Source organism: Borostomias antarcticus (assembly GCF_949987555.1).
Source record: "Borostomias antarcticus genome assembly, chromosome: 17".
Lineage (NCBI taxonomy): Eukaryota > Metazoa > Chordata > Actinopteri > Stomiiformes > Stomiidae > Borostomias > Borostomias antarcticus.
In genome coordinates, this window is record NC_140250.1 from 3529570 (window position 1) to 3549319 (window position 19750).

Genomic DNA, 19750 nt, shown 5'->3' on the forward strand with positions numbered 1-19750 from the left:
TAGGGTGTGCTGCTGGTAAGTGCATGGACCTTTTTGTAAGTAGCTATGCAGAATCTACAAACATGTATTCCAAAACACTGTTCAGTAACCTAGGCTACTATTGAGTGGGGTTGGGGGGTCTGGACCTGTGCTTTGTAAATAAAGACATAGGCAGCTGTTTGGGGTTAGTGTGTTGAGTTGTGAGGTGGAGGAAGCTTAACCAGACAAGAGACGAGAGGCCTTTCCTTGGCTTCGGGGGAAGAAACATTTCCAAAAGGTGCCACCAGAGGGCATTCAACACGCATCAGACACCAGCCAGACCGCCTCGGCGGGCCTGTTCATACTGGGAGGCTTTGGCGCATTTTATACCTCCATGATTATTCCTTCCTGGATCCTGGAAGCTAATCTCTGATCTAACGTGGCTGGACTGACAGAACGTGCTATTCTGCCAGTAATACATTCATATTAGCCTACACATTGGTGATTTCTAAAGAAGGGTAGAGTATTAATAGTGGAGCAGATATGCTTAACAGTTGTGCATTTTGTGATAAAGGCATGACATTTGGTACAGTTATAGCCAAGGGCATTACAAAAAATATGTCACCCATGACAACCATTTTTCAAAGTGGCCGGTCTGGTCAATTTTCTTATCAGAGATGGATATAATATGATATTAAGGACATCATTATTTGAATTTATCTACCATAGATCTTGGGAATTGACTTTTGGATAATAGTACATTTTTCAAGATGGCGGCCATGACTAGTATGAAAATTGTAATTGCAATAAAGTTTTGTAGATTAGCCTACTCTGATGTGAATGATCTGTGTCAAATCATAAAAAATGTATGATGGAGAATTTGAATTTGGAACTTTGAATTGGAATTGCAGAGACGCTTCCTTCAATCTGACAATTAAAGATGGCCCCATTTCAACATTCTCACTTGAAAGACTGGATGAGGGGGCCATGGTATTGAAGCAGCATCATTGTGAGCAAAGTTCAATACCATCAGACGGGCTGAAGTACAGTACAGTCAAACCACGCTGCAAAGAGCGTAAAAGCGAGCGCTGGGAACAGGCAGTGAAGGTCTTGACCCACGGACAGAATATAAGCGCACAAGGTCCCAGTCATCAAGTACTTCCAAAAAGAGAAGACATCTGCTTCTTCTACAGACAACCTGCTGGCCAAGATGGCCTTCTTGACATTGCAACATTTCCTGGCCTGTTGCCCGTGAAGCCTCACTCAAGCATCTGGCGCTTAGCCAGTGTAGCAGGTGCACTATTTAGGCTAGCCTACCCTACACACAGCCTAGCCTACATTCTTGTACGCACATGATCATTGCACATCCTACAGTAGGCTTGTCCTTGCGCTTATTCTTCGTTAAACAGACTGCAAATAGTCTTTAAATCCCAATATTTCAAAGTAATTGCCTTTTTTTTAGGATTCCATTATCTTTCAAAATCAAGATTGTTTCCTGTTACAATTAACCCCAGTGTCAATTCTGCTTTGACAGTATAAGAACTGGGGCAGTTGGTTTGACAATCAATCAATTACCCGTCTGTCTGAGCTCCAAGGGGCAGTTATGATGAAGAGAGAGAGAGAGGTGAGAGATATGAGGGGAGAGAGAGAAGGAAAGAAAGACAGGTACAAGTGTGTGTGAGAGAGAGAGAGAGGGTCAAATCCAGGCAAATACTGACGTTCACTACATGGGCCGTATCTTATAACCTGGCTTCAGGCCAGGGATCACATTACAGTCAAATTAGCATAGAAACAATGTTAATAATTAAACCGGTTTTAGTCACAGAGAGTCAACACATGTTCTGAGTGGTCAATGGGTCAGCAAGTCTCACCCCTCGGGGCTTCCTGAGTCCTTCCTAGGACCACGTTACAGAATGTGCTGACTGCTGACTTCAGAGACAAGACAAAAGGCCATCTGTGGAGCCTTAAATTGGCACAGTTCCAACTGAATTAATGTTATTCAATACCTTATAAAAATGATTACTACATGAGATGAATACAGGCATGAGATTAATATAATACATGATAAAAATATACTACAGCTCCAATTTGAAGCTTTCACTAAAGAATGCCTTGTTGATCGAACAAAGCCATTGGATGTTATCACAGCAAGCTGATGGTGTTCAGTAGGCCACTTCAACTGTGAGGAAAGTGTCAAAAAACCAACAAGCAATTGGTTTCTCTCAAACAAGACATGGAGCTCTTTTCAAGGTTGTACACTGCTTGCCAGACCAGAGATGGAAACCTTATGAGTTCTTTCGATACAAAAACCAGCCATGTCCCCCAGCGCTGTCTGTCTGATGGGGGGGGGGGGGGGGTCTTCTTTCATGCCTGGAACATGTTCATAGAGCATACTCTGACAGTCCCAAGGACCTGCGCTGTTGTAGATGGGGCAGCCACCATCCAGATGCTGAAACCAACTTCTGTAAAGACCGTCAGTGAGTAGACCTATGAGATCTTCATTCCCTATCTGAACAGAGAACTTGAAAGTGTGTCCAGGCTTGATCTGGTGTGGAACCGCTACTTGTCTGAGTCTTTGAAAGCCGGTACAAGAGCAAAGTGTGGGAAAAAGTTGCAGAGACGCCATTTTTGCCATTCCCAGGAACTGGCAAAACTTCCTCAGAGTTTACAGCAATAAGACAGAGTTGTTCACCTTACTCCCAGATGCTCTGCTCAGATGGTGTGTGCAGGAAGATGAACAGCTTGTGTGTGCAGTGATCTGACTTCTAAAAAAAACACCACAGTTCCCCTGGCCTGGAGCTGGTTCTTTTGCTGTGGTGTGATGGGAGTTCCGCCTCTTTTTCCCATGATGCCAGGCCAGACTTTTCACCTATAGGCTACAATTTATATTCTAATATGCTATATTTTGAGGTATACAGTTACAGTAGCCTAGCCTAAGTTTAGACTTAAAGGAGTAATAAAGGGAAAATGCATGTTACTTATGATCATATACAATGGTTTAGATCAAAACGTTGACAAAACTAGCACTTTTGATAAAGTCTGATAATTGCTCTACCACGTTTAGGTCATACAATGGATGTGGGTGGGCACCTTGAAAAATCATTCAAAAACATGTTAAAATCTCAATTTCAAAGACAAGAAGCTCACCGAGGGGATAATTGGTGTCCGTTGGTGTTCTGACATCAAATTCGCCGCAAAGTATGAATCCTGTAGGGTTTTATTGATCATTTTATGAAATCCATTGACTTGTATTGAAGCGACCGTTGTAGATGTGTAGATCAATCCGCAGAGGGGATTCAGGATACGGTAGCTATTGTTATTGTTTATGTTGCTAGGCTACCTAGTTTGCGGAGGTTTACACACGTATGTGCTGTGACTAAATAGTTCTATGCTAAATATTTAAAAAAGCCTTTCCAGATGAACTAGAATCTTACTTTATGGCGAATTATGTCAGGACGCCAATTAACACCTCGGTGAGTTTCTTGTCTTTGAAATTGAGAATTTAACATGTTTTTTTTAATGATTTTTCAAGGTGCCCACCCACATCCATTGTATGACCAAAACGGTGGTAGAGCAATTATCAGACTTTCTCAAAAGTGCTAGTTTTGTCAACGTTTTGATCTGAACCGTTGTATATGATCATAAGTAACCTTAAAACAGGGCTAAAGATGCATTTCCCCTTTACTACTCCTTTAAGTTTAAACTTTAGGTTCTTAGGCTACTATAGGTTCAGGCTACTATTATATTAATTAAACCATCAATCAATCAATCAAAGCTTTATTTGTATAGCGCATTTCATACCCAGAGGCAACACAATGCGCTTTAAACTGCAGTATATTCATATTCATATAGGCTTTGCTTTTAGGTCGAGGTTAATATATTACTTTATTCACGTTAATTACATTGTTTAGTCAGGAACTTAGGAACTGATAAGCAACTGTGGAGAGGAGCTGGACCAATAATTCCAATGTAGGCCTAGCTGTTCTTGAACTCGAACTTCATAGACTGTTGGAGATCATCATAAAATGTATCATCATAAAATTAGATAGATTTGACCCAAGCCGAGCCCCAAGTCATTAAATAAATAGGCCTAATATTTTAGGTCTAGACACTAGAGAGAATCTGCATTCAGCCATAATACCACTTTTTGGATCAGTATGAACAGGTGATACTACAGATTACATTGGCCTTATAGGCTACTCCAATGTATACGAATGTGTGCAAGTTTAGGCATCTACCCTTCTTTGGAACATTGCTTGTGTGAGGGTGCACTGTTCTAGAACACGTCACGAGGGGGGAGGCGCATCATGTACTGTAGCCTGGCTCACTACTGCGCGCTAAGAATGAGAAGGATTCATAGAAATGACGGTGATTAAGTGGGTTAGCTGGTAGGCTAGTCGGTTAGCTGGTAGGCTGGGTTTGAGGCTACTGGAGCCATTCCGCGCCACGTGTAGACGTATTGCTGAGATTTGTGCTTTTTGTTAGAATAGCGCATCAGCTTATTGATCGTGGCAACACGATGTAAACAGTGACCCGACTGTCGCCTATCAACCTATACACCAAGGTGAGTGTTTATTACGCCAGATATGATCAGAATGCCGTGCACCCTAATTGTTGCTTTAAAAAAAAGATAACTGTGGATTTAATTATGCCCGCTCGTTGAGTTAATTAGGTTTTCTGTTTATTAAAGTCAAATGCGACACGACAATGTCCCGCTTGTTTCCCTGTGCGCTGGCGAGGTTTTCGTCTTGAATGACAAAGAGCCCTTTCAGCTGTTTGGAATAGGCTAGTTTAGGTAGGCCTAATATCTTTAGATAATAGTAGGTACTATATTTTGTTTATAAATAAGGAGAATATCCTAGACATGGCCTGTTGCCCGCGAAGGTTCACTCAAGCATCTGGTGCTTATGTAGCAGGTGCACTATTTGGGCTAGCCTACCCTACACACAGCCTAGCCATTCTTACACACACATGATCATCGCACATCCGACAGTAGGTTATGTCCTTGCGCTTATTCTTCGTTAAACAGACTACAAAATAGTCTTTTACTACCGACATTTTGTAGTTTTTTATTTATTTATTTGTATTTTTTTTTAGATTTCGATAATCTTTCATAATCAAGCTTGTTTCCTGTTACAATTAACCCCAGTGTCAAGTTCTGCTTTGGCAGTATAAGAACTGGGGTAGTTGGTTGGACAGTTGGACAATCAATCAATTACCTGTCTGTCTGAGCTCCAGGTGGCAGTTATTATTAAGAGAGAGAGATGAGGGGAGAGAGAAAGAAAGACAGGTGAGATTGTGTGTGTGAGAGAGAGAAAGAGAGAGGGAGAGAGATTTGCATTGATGTCTGGTCCTGGTCAGGACCAGGCTTTTCCAGGAGAAGAACCACGCGCCCTCATATGACTTCTTCAGGAGACAGAGAATGTGCTGTTCATCTCAGCTTGCTCAGCCCACTGAACATTTCCAGGCCCTCGTTGGCCTCCAGCACCCACATACCTCCCTTCTGAAAAGCGTGGGGCTTGTGAGCAAATCTTGTGATTTTGCTGAGATTGAATGATAATCTTTGTGTTTTTGAGTATCTTGTTTTCTCATCAATGTAACAGTATCAGGGGTAGACCAGTAGACTATATGTTTAGCTATGGGAATTGTTTTTCTAAAAAACATAGATTTTTGTTAGTTCAAGTTAGTGATCTGTTTTTTTTTACTGTGGATGCTGCCTCTTGGTTTCTGAGGCCGTTCATAACCATTTTGCTGACATTTCTGACGTTTCTCTGTGACATTGTATGAAAGGTCGGGAAATCAAGGCCTTGCTTATCGAGCTCTTCCATTTTCAAACAAAGAAGCCAGGTATTCAGTGAACGCTATAAATTTCATTTTAGACAGACCGGAAGTTCTTATGGATGGGAATTAAAGGAATGGAGTAAAGCAAGAAGATCCGTGGGAGAAATGCACAGGGTTGGAAAAAATAGATAAAACATATGCTTCTCATGCTCTGAGATTGTGAGAGAGCTTTTTTTAGTCCCTTATTGTATCAGTTCCACAGGGAAGCGCAACTTTTAGTCAGCTTTCACTCTACAAAGCTGCCATATCTTCCTCACAACTGGTGACTTTTTTTTTGTGTGTGTTTTTTTTACTCTTTCGAAGTTAAAATGGTCTTCCCACGCAATTGGAGCAGGCATATATGGGTCAGCTTCGGTCACAAGATCTTGGTCAGAGCAGAGCAGGACGGAGCTCAGTGAAATGCTGTAGGTTAAGAGGTCAACCCGGCCCTTTACCGTGTGAGACCCCGGGGCCGCCAACACATTCCTTCACTTCACCCTCACAGTTTCTAATCCCTGGTTCTCCTGGTTCCACAACCGTAGCTCTACGGAGCTAGGAAGAAGCTTCCCCAAAATTTTACACATGTAAAACATTTTTTGTACACAGCTGAGGCGATGTTTGAGATGAATGAGCGATGCTTTCTGTTGTTGTGTGGAACTTTCGGAGGCTTGCTACGAATCTGACCGACGCTTGTTGTCTCACGTGACTCGGCAGGCCTGTCACGGGAGTTGGGAACGTGGCCTCTCTGAAGGTGAAAAGACCCTGGAATCCACCGGGAACACTGCTCCCACTATTCCGGCTCTCCGTTCTACTCCCATAAGATCGGTTTGAACTGACTCTGGCCCACAGGAATAGTTTTACCCCCGGGAATCAACCCTTTCAGCTAGATTGCAGCATCGAGGCTTGATAAGCAGACACCATCAAGTGGTTCCAGTTGATTTCCTCTCTCTCTCTCTCTCTCTTTCTCTCTCAAACACTCAACCTCTGTCTTGCCCAATATCTCCTTCACTCACCCACTCACTCACTCACACGCAAACACCCACTCTCTCGCACACACACACACACACAAAGGGATGAAAACAGGTTCTTGCTACGTAGTCCAGCATCGTAGTACATGATTAACCCGTGTCATCAGTTCAGGTCGGCTGCCTAAAGCCTGTAGTCTAGTTAGACTGTGCTTTTATTTTAGTTCATGTGTTATGAAAACATGTTTATTCCAGTGAAAAACAATGCTTGGGAAACGATGCCGTCTGGGCAAATGTTAACATACCGAAGTGGAATGGTGACACTAGCAAGAATACAATGTTCTCACCCATTCACATTCTTTATATGCCTTTCATCTGGCATTCAGTTCTAAGATCACAGTTTGAGGCGTGTGTTTGCGGTCACAGCCAGGATTGTTTGTGATGTAGTACTACCAGGATCCTCCCTCTCAAGCACCTATTGCATTTTTGCTTTGCTATTCTTCACTTTCCCTTCAGCACTAGTTTGCTGAAGGCAAATCTTGGTATCTTAGAAAGGAGATGCATTTATGAGTTCTGGCAAGTGGTGCACTGATGTTTCCTTCATTAACTGCAATTATTGTACGTCGCTTTATATAAAAGCGTCTGCTAAATGACTATAATGTCATGTAAAATGTAATGATATCCTGAGATCATCTTGTTAATGCATCCTGGCACGACCAAGTGACCAAACCCAGACCCAGCCTGTTGGGGAACATCCCCACGCACATGCACACACACACACACACACACACACACTCTCTCTCTCTCTCTCTCTCACACAGACGCACACACAAGCACACACACACAATCGTTCCCAGGCTATTGAGGCCGTTTAGTCCACCTACTAGTGTCTCAAGCCTTTAGGGACTCTTTGATATTGTGAGGTGTTTGTCTCTGTGATTGTCTCTGTGTTTGTCTCTGTAATTGTGTTCGGGGCAGGCATAGTTGTTTAGACTGGGAGGACCTGAACACTATTGTGATAAAGCAGACCAGGAAATGAGTTTGCTCACGTTGTAGGGTTTCAGATTTCTGTGGGACAGGTAGGAACGTGCTGCCCCCCACCCCCACACCTCCTCGACCAATCCCCCCTCATACTCAGAGTAACCACAACAACGCAGTGGCCGTGCTCAGCTGCCAGACCCGGGCACAGTTTGCTGACTACAGCTGGAACCCTCAACAGGGACTGTAGGAAACGCAAAATCGGGTTTTCGGAGGACCTAAATCAGCTGTCCCACATACGGCAGCTGTGCGCCAACTGGGTCATATTGATTCGTCATCGTTGGTGAGTTGGACTGCCTGTGTGTGTGTTGTGTGTGTGTGTTGTGTGTGTGTGTGTGCGCGCGCACAAAGCCAAGTGTGTGCACATGGGACGTGGGATTCTTGCTTAATCCCCGGACAAAAGGTAGAGAGGGAGGGTTTTTGGGTCCGCGGTTCTGCTTCTGTGCCAGAGGCTTTTATGGAGATGACCGCTCCTATTGGGGCCAACGGAGTGTGAACAGGGAGGACAGAACGAGCCCCTTCTTCCCCCCCGACACGTCTCTCTCTCTCTCTCTTCCCAGCGTCCTCCTTGCGCCGGCGTGCTAGAATGCGGACCATATCGACGTTTTTAAATCGCCCGGGAGCTCCGCTTTGACAGACCGAAGGAAACCAGCTAGAAAAATTGGCAGACTACCCTTATGTCCTCTTAAGATGTTTTTTTCCCTTCTCGTTTTAGCATCTTAGCGTCGACGGAACCGACCGGGACGAGATGAAGGGTCGTACGGACGCCCCCACGGATAGGTGAGTTCTCCCTCCGCGCCGGCGGTTCCGCGCGGGCAGAACCGCTCTCTCTCTCTCTCTCACGGCTCACTTCCTGTCCACGCCACAGCTTCCCCTCACAGACGGCGGCGTACTTTCTCACTCCGTCATCGTTATGTACCCTAGCCTCTTTTTACTGTGCTGTTCCTACAATGCAGTGTCTTGACTTAATTCACATAACAACACGATCCAGTTCCATATCTGAATAGAAATCAACAAAGTTTTTCTTTGGTGGTATTCTTTGACTACTTTGAACTAATTTGCGTTACTAATGTGCAATTCAAAGAGAGACGGGTGTCAAAAGATTTCCCTGTATAAAGAAATGAAAAAGATAGCATGTTAACGCGTCCTCTCCTCTGCCCGCCCCCAGGGGCTGGTTAGTGGGGGTAGTCTTCTTCATCCTGGGCCTCGGGACGCTGCTGCCCTGGAACTTCTTCATGACCGCCTCCATGGTAAACCCCCCCCCCCCCTGTTCACACACTGACAACAACGCTCCATTCCTTACCGGGGCCCGGGGCCTACCTAGACGATCTAACAAGATTGGATTGACCTAAGCAAGCCTTCTGCCGTGACGCTTAGACCAGTCAAGTCGTGTTAGATCTGTGCTGACTCTTAAGGAAGGGAAGGAGGGGAGGATGAATGGGAAGTCTCGTTCCTCGCCCCCTCCTCGCCGGGTCAGTCACGTGCCGGGCCCCAGACAGACGGGGCCAGTCGCCTTTTTGAGGGAATGAAGGCGGAAAATACGATTAAGATAATACTGTTGACGCTTTGGCATTCCAGCTGAGAGTCCAGCGTTGCAGTGGAAGCATACTGTATGTGCAGGATCAGTCGAGTAGCTGGTATGCCAAAGTCAAGTTTTTAAGGAGGGATTTAGGGATTGGGACCCCCTCCCCCGGTCTGGGTATTGCAGTCTGGGTATTTCAGCTGAGGGGGTGAAATACATGGGGGTTAACCCCTTAATGTTTGGGGTTGAGGCCCCTTTCTAACATCTCACATGATGCGTGTTTGCCTGCATGCACACGTGTTGAGCGTCCGTGGACGTCGGGGCCCTTTGCTCACACCTCAGCGCCACATTTCCCAGGGGTCCATTTTAGAACGGGTTCCATTGAAGTCTGCGTATTGTGTTAGTTCAGTAGAAATGTACTTTGAGGAGCCCGTCCTCGTACTTCCTATTCACCGGTTCTGAGAAATGTAACCAAACCAGCCTTTGAAGACTTGGACGAGGTTCATTTGGAACAATGCGAGTCTCGCTGGGGGGCGTTGTTGTGTCGTGTATTGAAACACCACAAGCCTCTTTGTCGGAATGTTCCCTGTTTTGATGTGTAGCCTCTAGTCGTCTAAAAATAAATCAAGTTCAAGTCCAGGCAGTTTAGCAGCAGAGCGTTGTAACGCCACAGACGACTGATACCAAATCTCTTATCTTCTCTGTGTTCAGTATTTCAACAGCAGACTCAACACTACAGAATGGAGCAACGGCACGGTCGTCACCAGGAAGGAGTACTACTTCAACAACTGGATGACCCTGCTATCCCAGCTGCCCCTGCTGCTCTTCACCCTGCTCAACTCCTTCCTGTACCAGCGGTGAGTCGGCAGCAGCAACTTCCTGTTAGATTGGTATCTTGTCCAGAAACGTCGCAATATATATACAGTATATAATATGTTGTGGTTTTCTGTTCAAAGATGAAAGACACGAACTACCGTATGCCCTTAGCGGAAGATTTCAGACGTATAATCAAGCAAGCAAACGTTTTGTTCACGTAGTATACGTTGTGAAAAAATGTTATGCTAATACTAATGCTACATGTTGTGTCTATTCTGGTGTGTGTGTGTGTGCGCGCGCGCGCGTGTGTGTGTGTAGGATATCGGAGAGAATGCGCATCGCCGGCAGCCAGGTCTTCATCCTCATCCTCTTCATCCTCACCGCCATCCTGGTCAAGGTCCCTGTGGAGGTGGACCCCTTCTTCTCCATCACCATGGCGACCATCTGGTTCATCAACTGTGAGTATTCAGCATCATCATCATCATCATCATCATGATCGGGGGGGGCGGCATCACGTGGGCGTGTGTGAGGCTTTGTGTACAGTGTACATGATTCTAGCGTGTGTGTGTGTGCGTGTGTGCGTGTGTGCGTGTGCGTGTGCGTGTGTGTGTGTGTGTGTGTGTGTGTGTGTGTGTGTGGCCCCTCTCTCCCCAGCATTCGGGGCGGTAGTGCAGGGCAGCCTGTTTGGTCTGGTGGGCCAGCTGCCCCAGAGCTACAACGCCGTCTTCATGAGCGGCCAGGGCCTGGCTGGGGCCTTCGCCGCCATCGCCATGCTGATATCCTTAGCCAGTGAGTCTCTCTCTCTCACACACACACACAGACACACACACACAAACTATCAAATACTAATCGCTAGCCATTCTGTTGCTTAGTAACAAACAAATGAGTATAGCGTGTGTGTGCGAACGCCCCAGGCGACGCGGACGCTGGGTCGGCCGCCCTGGGCTACTTCATCACGCCGTGCGTGGGGACCGTGGTGACGATGGTCAGCTACCTCCTCCTCCCTCGCCTGGTGAGTCATCTCCCTCCGACTCGCCTCTGACTCACTCCAGTACAATGCCCCATCAGGTGACACTCTGCGAAGCCAGGTAGCTTATCTGTGTAAATACTTGGTCAACAGACCTTAAAAAAAAAAAAAAGGTTGTTTCCTTTCAGTCGGTTCCCCTCAATACGATTGGGCCAAGGACCTGTCAGTTAAGCGTGAACAGGCTAATGATTGGTGGGTGTGTCCCCCACCTACACACTGGGTGGGCCTGCCAAGGAATTAAAAAGGTGCTTTCCCAGGTCTGTTAATTAAAAAAAGACTAGGGCCGTATGCCAAAACGTAGTTGTCAGTCCCTGCACCCTATGAAGTCGCCCTTCCAGTCGTGGGGAGTAGAGTTTCAAATAACCTTTTTTTGGAATGCCCTCTGGAGTCATTTTTCCGGGCAGTCGCATGCGTGTCAACAAGGCAACGACTGTTGTCAGGGCAACATTGATACCGGAGATCACGTGCTACATTGTAGCAGATTTAGAAACGGGTGTTAGTTTGATTAAATGACCACACATTGGGAATCTACATGGTTACTTTCTGCTCTGAAAAACCTTTAAAATTTAAAGGAACAGGCCAAGATTTTAGCTTATTTGCCGTCTTCCCCAGAGTTAGATAAGAAGATGCACACCCTTCTCTGTGTGTGCAGTAGTCAGCATTGAGACCCGCGCCCTTAGCCTAGCTTAGCTGCAACCACTGGAAGTGGGTTAGCACCAGTAGGCTATCTCTCTCTAAAGTGATGAAATACACTTTCAAACAACTCCCAAACTTTCTTATTTACACGTTGTGACTTGCACGTTTACCACACAACAATAACAATGTCAAATGAGACGTGATTTTCGAAGCAGTATTGTCCTCATCCTACTTATCCCATCCGATCGTGGATGGCCATGTCGGTGTCCGTGATGTGGGCAGTGATGGCGAGCGGTCAAGGTTGCTTTCCCAGGGGTCTTGCCAAACCACTGCCTGGGCACAGTGATTGCACACAACACCTCTGTTTGTTGACGGAAGTTACAACGGGGCTTTTGAGGTGCCGTGTGCAAAACGGAGGCATAAAGTGTGTGATAACTGCGCCCGGGCAGAGGTGGTTTGGCAAGACCCCTGGGAAAGCAACCTTGACCGCTCGCCATCACTGCCCACATCACGTACGCCGACATGGCCATCCACGATCGGATGGGATAAGTAGGATGAGGACGATACTGATAGACTGACAAATGACGGATAGTATAGTAAACTGCAAGTTTGGGAACCTTTAAATGTCTAGCTGAGTAGCTACAGTAGGACTCCGATGTACCTGTGCCCATACTGACACTTACACATGACAGAAACTTTCTATTCTATTCTACAGTATATGTAACTGGCGTTTTGTAATGTTTTATGTCACTGTAGGAGTTTGCTCAGTTCTACCTAGATAAGAACAGGAGGTATGAGCCAGGGACTACTGAGGAGCTGCTGAAAGGTGAGCACATCACACACACACACACACACACACACACACACACACACACACACACACACACACACACAGCCACACACACACTCTAAAAGTAGCCTCCGGACTAGGGATGAGACGTTATACCGTAAAACCGTGAACCGCGGTATAAAATGTCCAGGGTATTAGAAACGTGACATTCCCTGTGTTTACGGTAGTACGTTTACGGTATTACACAATAATGCGCTGCTGAAACTTCACATTTCAAGTTACTTGCAACAGTTAATTTTGTAATTTAATATAAGCTTGCTATTAATAAACTGAGCTTAATTACACTCGTGTATTTTCCATCATGTGTTCCACTCTAGTTCCTTCAAAGTAAAATACTTGTTTTTTTAATGTGTGTTAGGGAGACAAAATGCCATATACCATGAAATACCATAAACCGTACCGTGAAACTAGATACCTTACCGTAATGCAAAAATCCATACCGTCTCATCCCTACTCTGGACACTGGTCTAGAATGAGTTGAGTCGTTAGCTCTGACGTGTGCCCCTCTCCCCTCCCCTCTCCTCCTCTCCTCCCCCCTCCTCCCCTCCCCTCTCCTCCCCTCCCCTCCCCTCCCTGGTAGAGAGCGGCACTGCAGAGAACGCTAAGCTGAACGGCCACTCCGGCGGCGCCGTGGCCAACGGGGGCGCCGCCGGGAGCGACCGCGTGGACGCGGCGGCGGCAGAGGGCGCAGCGATCGCCGACGGATCCAAACAGGCCTTCCTGGCCCTGGAGTCACAGGAGGAGAAAGACAGGAAGTCCTCCGTCATGGAAGTCTTCAGAAAAGTATGCGTTTATTTCCCCAGTCTCGTATTCGGTTTATATTCAACTGCGCCACTCTGTCTTCGGAAACTTCAACTCACGCCGGTCCGGCGTTCTTCAGTTGACAAATCGCGTTCGAGCTGTGTCACTCCCGTCCTCGAAGGCTGACCTCTCACCCTCCCATGTCTCTCTGGTCTCTCTCATCCTGTTTGCCCACCCCCCCCCCTCTCTCTCCCTCTCCCTCCCTGCTCTCAGATCTGGGTGATGGCGTTCTGCGTGACGTTCGTGTTCACCGTCACCCTCGCCGTGTTCCCGGCGGTCACCGTCGACGTGAAGACCATCTACCCGGGAGCCTGGGGTGTGTGTGCCGTACACATGACCACTAGAAACCCCCCCCCCCCCCCCCCCACACACACACACTAGAACCCCCCAACCCCCCCCCCCCCTTGCTTGCTCTCCACCACAGGGACAAAGGCCGGGAATTTTTCCGTCACATTCCACCACAGTGTTACGTCAGATGTGACCGTTCCAGACAGTTTGTCAACGTCCAATCAGGGTCAAGTCGTGTTTCCGCGTAGCGCCGCCCCCTTTCGGAGGATTTCAGCCTGGTTGAAAAGCGCCCAGATAGACCTTCATGTTAAGGCCAAGCTTTTTTTTTCTCCAAACTTTAGGCACTGCAGTGCAAGCTCTCTGCGCTCCAGGTGGGCTTGCACTAACGTGTTTTCGAGTGGAAAACGTGGCAAGCAGGATGCAAAGTAGCTCCAAAATACATTTTCTAGATTTGCTGCACCTAAATGTTATCTGATGGAAGACCGAATAAGATAATTGTGAAAGTGAAGAATTTTATTTGATAAATAGTAAAGCAGGTCTCTCTCTCTCTTCACATTCAAATTAGTTTGTGATGTCAACCTGATAGATGACAATTGATCTGTTGACGATCAAGTGGATTGTTCAGTCATTGTAGAGCCAAAATATTTTTATTCAAGACATTTACAAAGAACCCCTGTCCACACATACTGTACAGAATGTAGTCTAAGGAACAGTCCTGGCCTTGCATTGCCATCTAGTGGCTACTGGTGGTATTACTATATAAGGTGACCAGAAAAAAAAAAGTACCATGCAATGTGACATTGTCAAGTTAGCCAGCTGACTCTCTAGCCAGCTGATTTACCCATTGAACGGGTCACCTTGGCCACTATCACAATATTGTCCCTTCTGAGAGATCTGACAGCATCCGCTACTGCTTGCCTCTATAGCGACCTCACATCCTGTTTCTCTCACAGATCAGTCTGGCGAGGATCAATATCAATCCTGAAATGATCTGTTTTTACGTTTTCTTTGTACAGAAAAACACACAAAAACGCGGAGTCCATGGCAGTTATGATATCTCGGATGTATGTTTGCGTGGGACTCCAAATCCAACTACTGTTGCTGCACCACAATTCGTGCTAGTGCTTCTGTGGGGTACATGTATGTATGCTGTATGTATTTACACCTGAAACAGATTGAGCACAGGGAGTGCTAGGCAGGGAATCGGGGATAAAGCTTTGTGCGTGTGTCTGATATTGATACGAGCGTTGGTTATTAGCTTTCACCTCATTACCTAACCCTCTCTTCTGCCTCTCTCTCCTCTCCTCTCCTCTCCATCTTTCCTCTCCTCCCTCTCTCCTCTCCATCCTCTACCTGTCTTCCTGTCCTCAGAGCGCTACTTCATCTCTGTGTGTTGCTTCCTCATCTTCAACGTCATGGACTGGATTGGACGGACGGTCACCAGTCTGGTCCAATGGGTGAGTCTCGTTGGCCAGTTTTCCCGACCCAGACTGAAGCAGATTTAGATGTGTCGTTATCCACTGAAACATTCTTGATTGGAAGGGCTTCTTCTCAGTTCTAGACTAGACTGGCCTTAAATGTTTTGTTCATATCCAAAGTTACTGAAAGGCACAGAATACGAGTTTAAAAGTGTGTGTGTATGTCTCCTGTCCCTGTGTGTATGTGTGTATCTGTCTGTCTCTCTGTGTATATGTCTGTCTGTCTCCATCCCTGTCTGTGTGTCTGTCTGTCTGTCTCCATCCCTGTCTGTGTGTGTGTCTGTCTGTCTCCATCCCTGTCTGTGTGTGTGTCTGTCTGTCTCCATCCCCGTCTGTGTGTGTCTGTCTGTCTGTCTCCATCCCTGTCTCTGTGTGTGTGTGTGTCTGTCTGTTTGTCTCCACCCCTGTGTGTGTGTGCGTGCGTGCGCCGCCCCCCCCCCCCCCCCCCGCAGCCCCCCAAGGCCAGTCGTCTGTTCCCAGCGCTGGTGGTCTCCCGGGTGGTCTTCGTGCCGCTGCTGATGCTGTGCAACGTCCAGACGCGCTCCTACCTCCCCGTCTACTTCTCCCACGACATGGCCTTCACCGCCATCATGATGCTCTTCTCCTTCACCAGCGGATACTGCGCCTGCCTCTCCATGTCCTACGCGCCGCAGTGAGTGTCTGTCTCTATCTCTGTTCCAGAAACGCCACCGTTTCTGGAACATTCTGAACTCCCTTTGTTTGCACACTCATTCCAGTCTGATTCTCCCCCCACACACACACAAACACTCGCATTCTCTAAATTTGGACACGTACCCACACGCAAGCACGTTCAGTTCATCAGGCTTAAACCTCGCATTCATTCACTCACTCACTCACTCACTCACTCAACTAACTCACTCACTCACTCACTCACTCACTCACTCACTCACTCACTCAACTCACTCACTCACTCACTCACTCACTCACTCACTCACTCAACTCACTCAACTCACTCACTCACTCACTCAACTCACTCACACTCACTCACTCACTCAACTCACTCAACTCACTCAACTCACTCACTCAGACATATTTCACAAGCCCATACTATACATACTACTATACTGGTGTGTGACACGGAAATGAAACCAATCTATCAACATATTCTCCCACTCCCTTGACTCTCAAACACGCCCTAAAACACACACACCTGTTCCTCTCCTCTCAGGCTGGTGGAGCCCAAGGACGCAGAGACAGCAGGAGCCCTGATGACCTTCTTCCTGGCGCTGGGGCTGTCCATAGGAGCCGCCCTGTCCTTCCCTTTGAGGGCCCTGGTCTGAGGGCCCTGGTCTGAGGGCCCTGGTCTGAGGGCCTTGGTCTGAGGGCCCTGGTCTCAACACTGGGGTTGCGCAAAAAATAAATCAGTACAGCTGAGTATTGCGATATTATTTTCCCGCCATACTGTATCGATTTTCCAGTCCCTCGTATCGATACGTTAAAAATAAAAAGTACAAATGAGCCGTAGGAAAACATAGTGAACAAGACAGGAAATAGGAAATATACAAAATGAGGGAGAGTATTCAATCATCGATACATTATTTTGCATTTAAACGGATTTAAAATGTCCTTAAATTTCCTCCACCCTCTCCTCCAGGGAGCGGGGAGTTGCCTTTGCGGACCTATTTTTTTTACATTTTCAGTAAATTATGTCGAGATACGGTCGTATCATACCTGCTATCAGACACCCCCGGCGCTGAAACAGTAGCGGCCACCTCAGTCGTCACGTCCTACGACGACGGACCAGGCCGCCCTCGCCCCATCTGAACTCTGCCCCCCAGACCCCCCCAACCCCCCCCCCCCCCCCACCACCAGAGGGACCCAGACTGGAACTAGAGCCTCATGGAGGAAGCCCTCCCTCATCAGAACTGACCCCCCCAGTAGATAACCCACTGACATGGACGGGGGCCTGTAAGGGAATGGCACAACAGGACACCCACGTAGCTGCTCTGCATCGAGCTGAGCCACGCCACGCTAATGTTTCTGAATCTAAAAAAAATATTTTTTTGTTTAATGATTATTTAACCCTATGATCTGGTTTTGATTTAATTATTGCTGCTTTTGAGCCTTTCATGTTATGTATTAAGAAGGCCAATATTATGATGTCATATTAAGACGAGCCTTTCAAGTCTCTGAGGACTAATGGGACCATGCTCTTATCTAGACTCTGGTTTTTCTGCCTTTTGACCACAACCACGATCTCATGCTTGGTGGTCTTGGCTCGTTGGAACGGAGAGGACAGGCGCCAGGTTCTTAGTGCTGCCGCCTGTGACCTTTTCACGAGAGCGCAGCTGTTAAACACTCACAGTCTCAGTGTTGGGACACATATCTGTCTACGGTCCCAGAACGGTTCCGCTCGGTGAACGTGCCACTCGCTGGTTCTCTCTCAACACGACCCCCTTTGGGAGCCTGACAGCATTCCAAACACACCCCTCTTTAGGACCTAGACACCTGGGGTGCGTCCAACGACACAAACGGTGTAGCTGATAGAAGTTACTGCATATAAAGTTCTGCTGTATCCCAGACACTCATTCCTGTTCTGTACAATAACATACCTGAATCTAATTTTAATGCTAAGTTTGTGTTCTGAACAACACGCCTCCTTACACCATTCTGAACAGCCAGTAGCAAGCTTGGTTTAGCCTTTTTGCCAGAGCCAGAGACCCTGGCCTAGGTTGACTTGTTGATGTTCAGCTGTGCTGTCTAGTCTACGGTTATTACAGCTTGATCACAAGCGAAGAAGTAGCTTCCCTGCTCGTTGCTGTTTTGTTTTGTACTTGTCTTTTGACAGCATGTACATTCACTGTTTACAATGAGCTTGAAAAAAGTGTCCAGTTCTGTATTTTTGACGAAATTAACTCAGAGCAGTCAAAATGTGTATTTTGTTTTCCTGTTGGCTTAACAAGAGTGAGCTTCAACTGAATATTCTAACGCATGCTATTGTACTTACCATTATGGGTTATGTTGTCAAGGCAATGTCTGTACACTGATGAAACATGAAGTTATTCAGGAAGATGAGGTATTTGAAAACAGGTCTGCCATTTTGCCACATTACCAAAACAAGTCAAGATTTGAATTTTGGTGCAATTTTTGGCCAGAACCTATCAATATGAGTGCCGTGTAGAATAACTTGAATTTGTGTGTGTAAGCAATAGCTTTTTACAAGTAGGCTAGGCCTTTTAATTATTTGTAATGTTTGTCTCGGTGGCTTGATGTCTTCCATTTCTTTTCTAGTTTTCACTATATCTACCCAACTGTCCACGCGAATCGTGAAATGTAGTTTTTCAGCGAAGTTGAACGATGTCACTGAGCGATGTGTAAAACGAGGTATGCGTGTAAATGGCGTGGGTGTGGAGGACGCCGCCGACGCGTCTACACTAGCCTCGCGAGACCATCCCGATCTAGCGAGCTCACATTCACCCCGCAGCACGGAGGCGAACCGAAAGTGAACTCGCGAGATCAGGACTCGCGAGGCTAAGTATATACGGGTGTGTTGGTAGCGGTTTTGGGAGTTATTTCCAGAAACACAGCTACTATAGCGTTAGTATGTAGGCTAGCTACGACAGGAGTCTACTCGTGTCACGCCAGGGCTGTAGATCTTGCTGGGTCACGCCAGAAAGATTTAAGACATGGGAACCTCAACAGTCATGTCACAGGTGAATGTTGACGACCTAGTGTTACATAATGACAGCCCTGGTTTAGAATGAAGAAAAACACAAATATGACGTGACAGGATTGTCGAGATGCATAGTGGAGCACATGCTTACACCCATCCAGTCATGTGAGAATTGAGAGAATCCCATGGAAGAAAAGAAACACTCAAATCAAGTTATCAAACAGGTTTAAGATTTAATCCAGATCCGGGAAACGGATGAATCCCAATTTACTTGTTGGGCGAAAATTAGTCCTATATGTTTGTGTTAACGTAGCTGACAGTTTTGTTTGAGCTTTTTGAATACGAGATTAGATCAGATCAACACTTGAATTATTATTTATAGATAGGACTGTAAGAGTATGGAGTTAAATGGTTGTAATAATAGCCATTAATGTTAATTTCTAGACCCTGTTCATGAGAAGATGGGCGTCTATGATATGTAAATGTGGTCCATTACATGCTATTAATTACCGTTTTAATAAACCACAATGATGCTAAGGAGATACGAGGTGGTGGCTACGACCAGGGATCTGGGTCCTCAGGATCATGAAGACTACGACAAAGAACTGACCCATGTTGCAGTGAAGGGAATCGCGGATACGCATGTATATATGCATCTGTATAGTTTTTTTTCCCTGTCTGTTGACTTGCATTTTGGAAGTAGTTTTGATTTGGTGACATTAAAATCAGTTGTTTTTTTTACGTGTAGGCTATGTGTAGTCTTATTTCTGACATATGATCAAGCTGCTGAGCTAGTTTCTAGCAGTTATGTGCTATAAAATGGCTTTAGAGAAATTGATCTATCAAAGGTTAAAATGAGATGAGATTGGGTTATCTTGGTCAGGCTTTCAGTACGACGCACTTCCTGTGATGCCATC

General features: G+C 46.3%; 1 protein-coding gene across 1 annotated transcript; it reads left to right on the top strand.

The window, feature by feature from the left end:
- Positions 1-4340: 4340 nt before the first annotated feature.
- Positions 4341-19543, top strand: LOC311320194 (equilibrative nucleoside transporter 2-like). Its single transcript, XM_084451896.1, has 13 exons — positions 4341-4522; positions 8497-8561; positions 8950-9031; positions 10015-10160; positions 10438-10577; positions 10774-10908; positions 11034-11131; positions 12539-12608; positions 13213-13415; positions 13647-13749; positions 15093-15178; positions 15652-15851; positions 16389-19543. Exons 2-13 carry the CDS (start codon positions 8530-8532, stop codon positions 16498-16500), a joined length of 1407 nt encoding a protein of 468 aa, XP_084308022.1. The 5' UTR covers positions 4341-4522; positions 8497-8529; the 3' UTR covers positions 16501-19543.
- The last annotated feature ends 207 nt before the right edge of the window (positions 19544-19750 follow it).

What these genes read in the sequence shown, in the direction of transcription:
- LOC311320194 (XM_084451896.1), top strand. Translation starts at nt 8,530, where the DNA reads ATGAAGGGTCGTACGGACGCCCCCACGGATAG. An exon ending in CATCTACCCGGGAGCCTGGG is followed by an intron (nt 13,750 to 15,092) that starts GTGTGTGTGCCG and finishes TCCTGTCCTCAG; the next exon opens with AGCGCTACTTCATCTCTGTG. An exon ending in TCACCAGTCTGGTCCAATGG is followed by an intron (nt 15,179 to 15,651) that starts GTGAGTCTCGTT and finishes CCCCCCCCGCAG; the next exon opens with CCCCCCAAGGCCAGTCGTCT.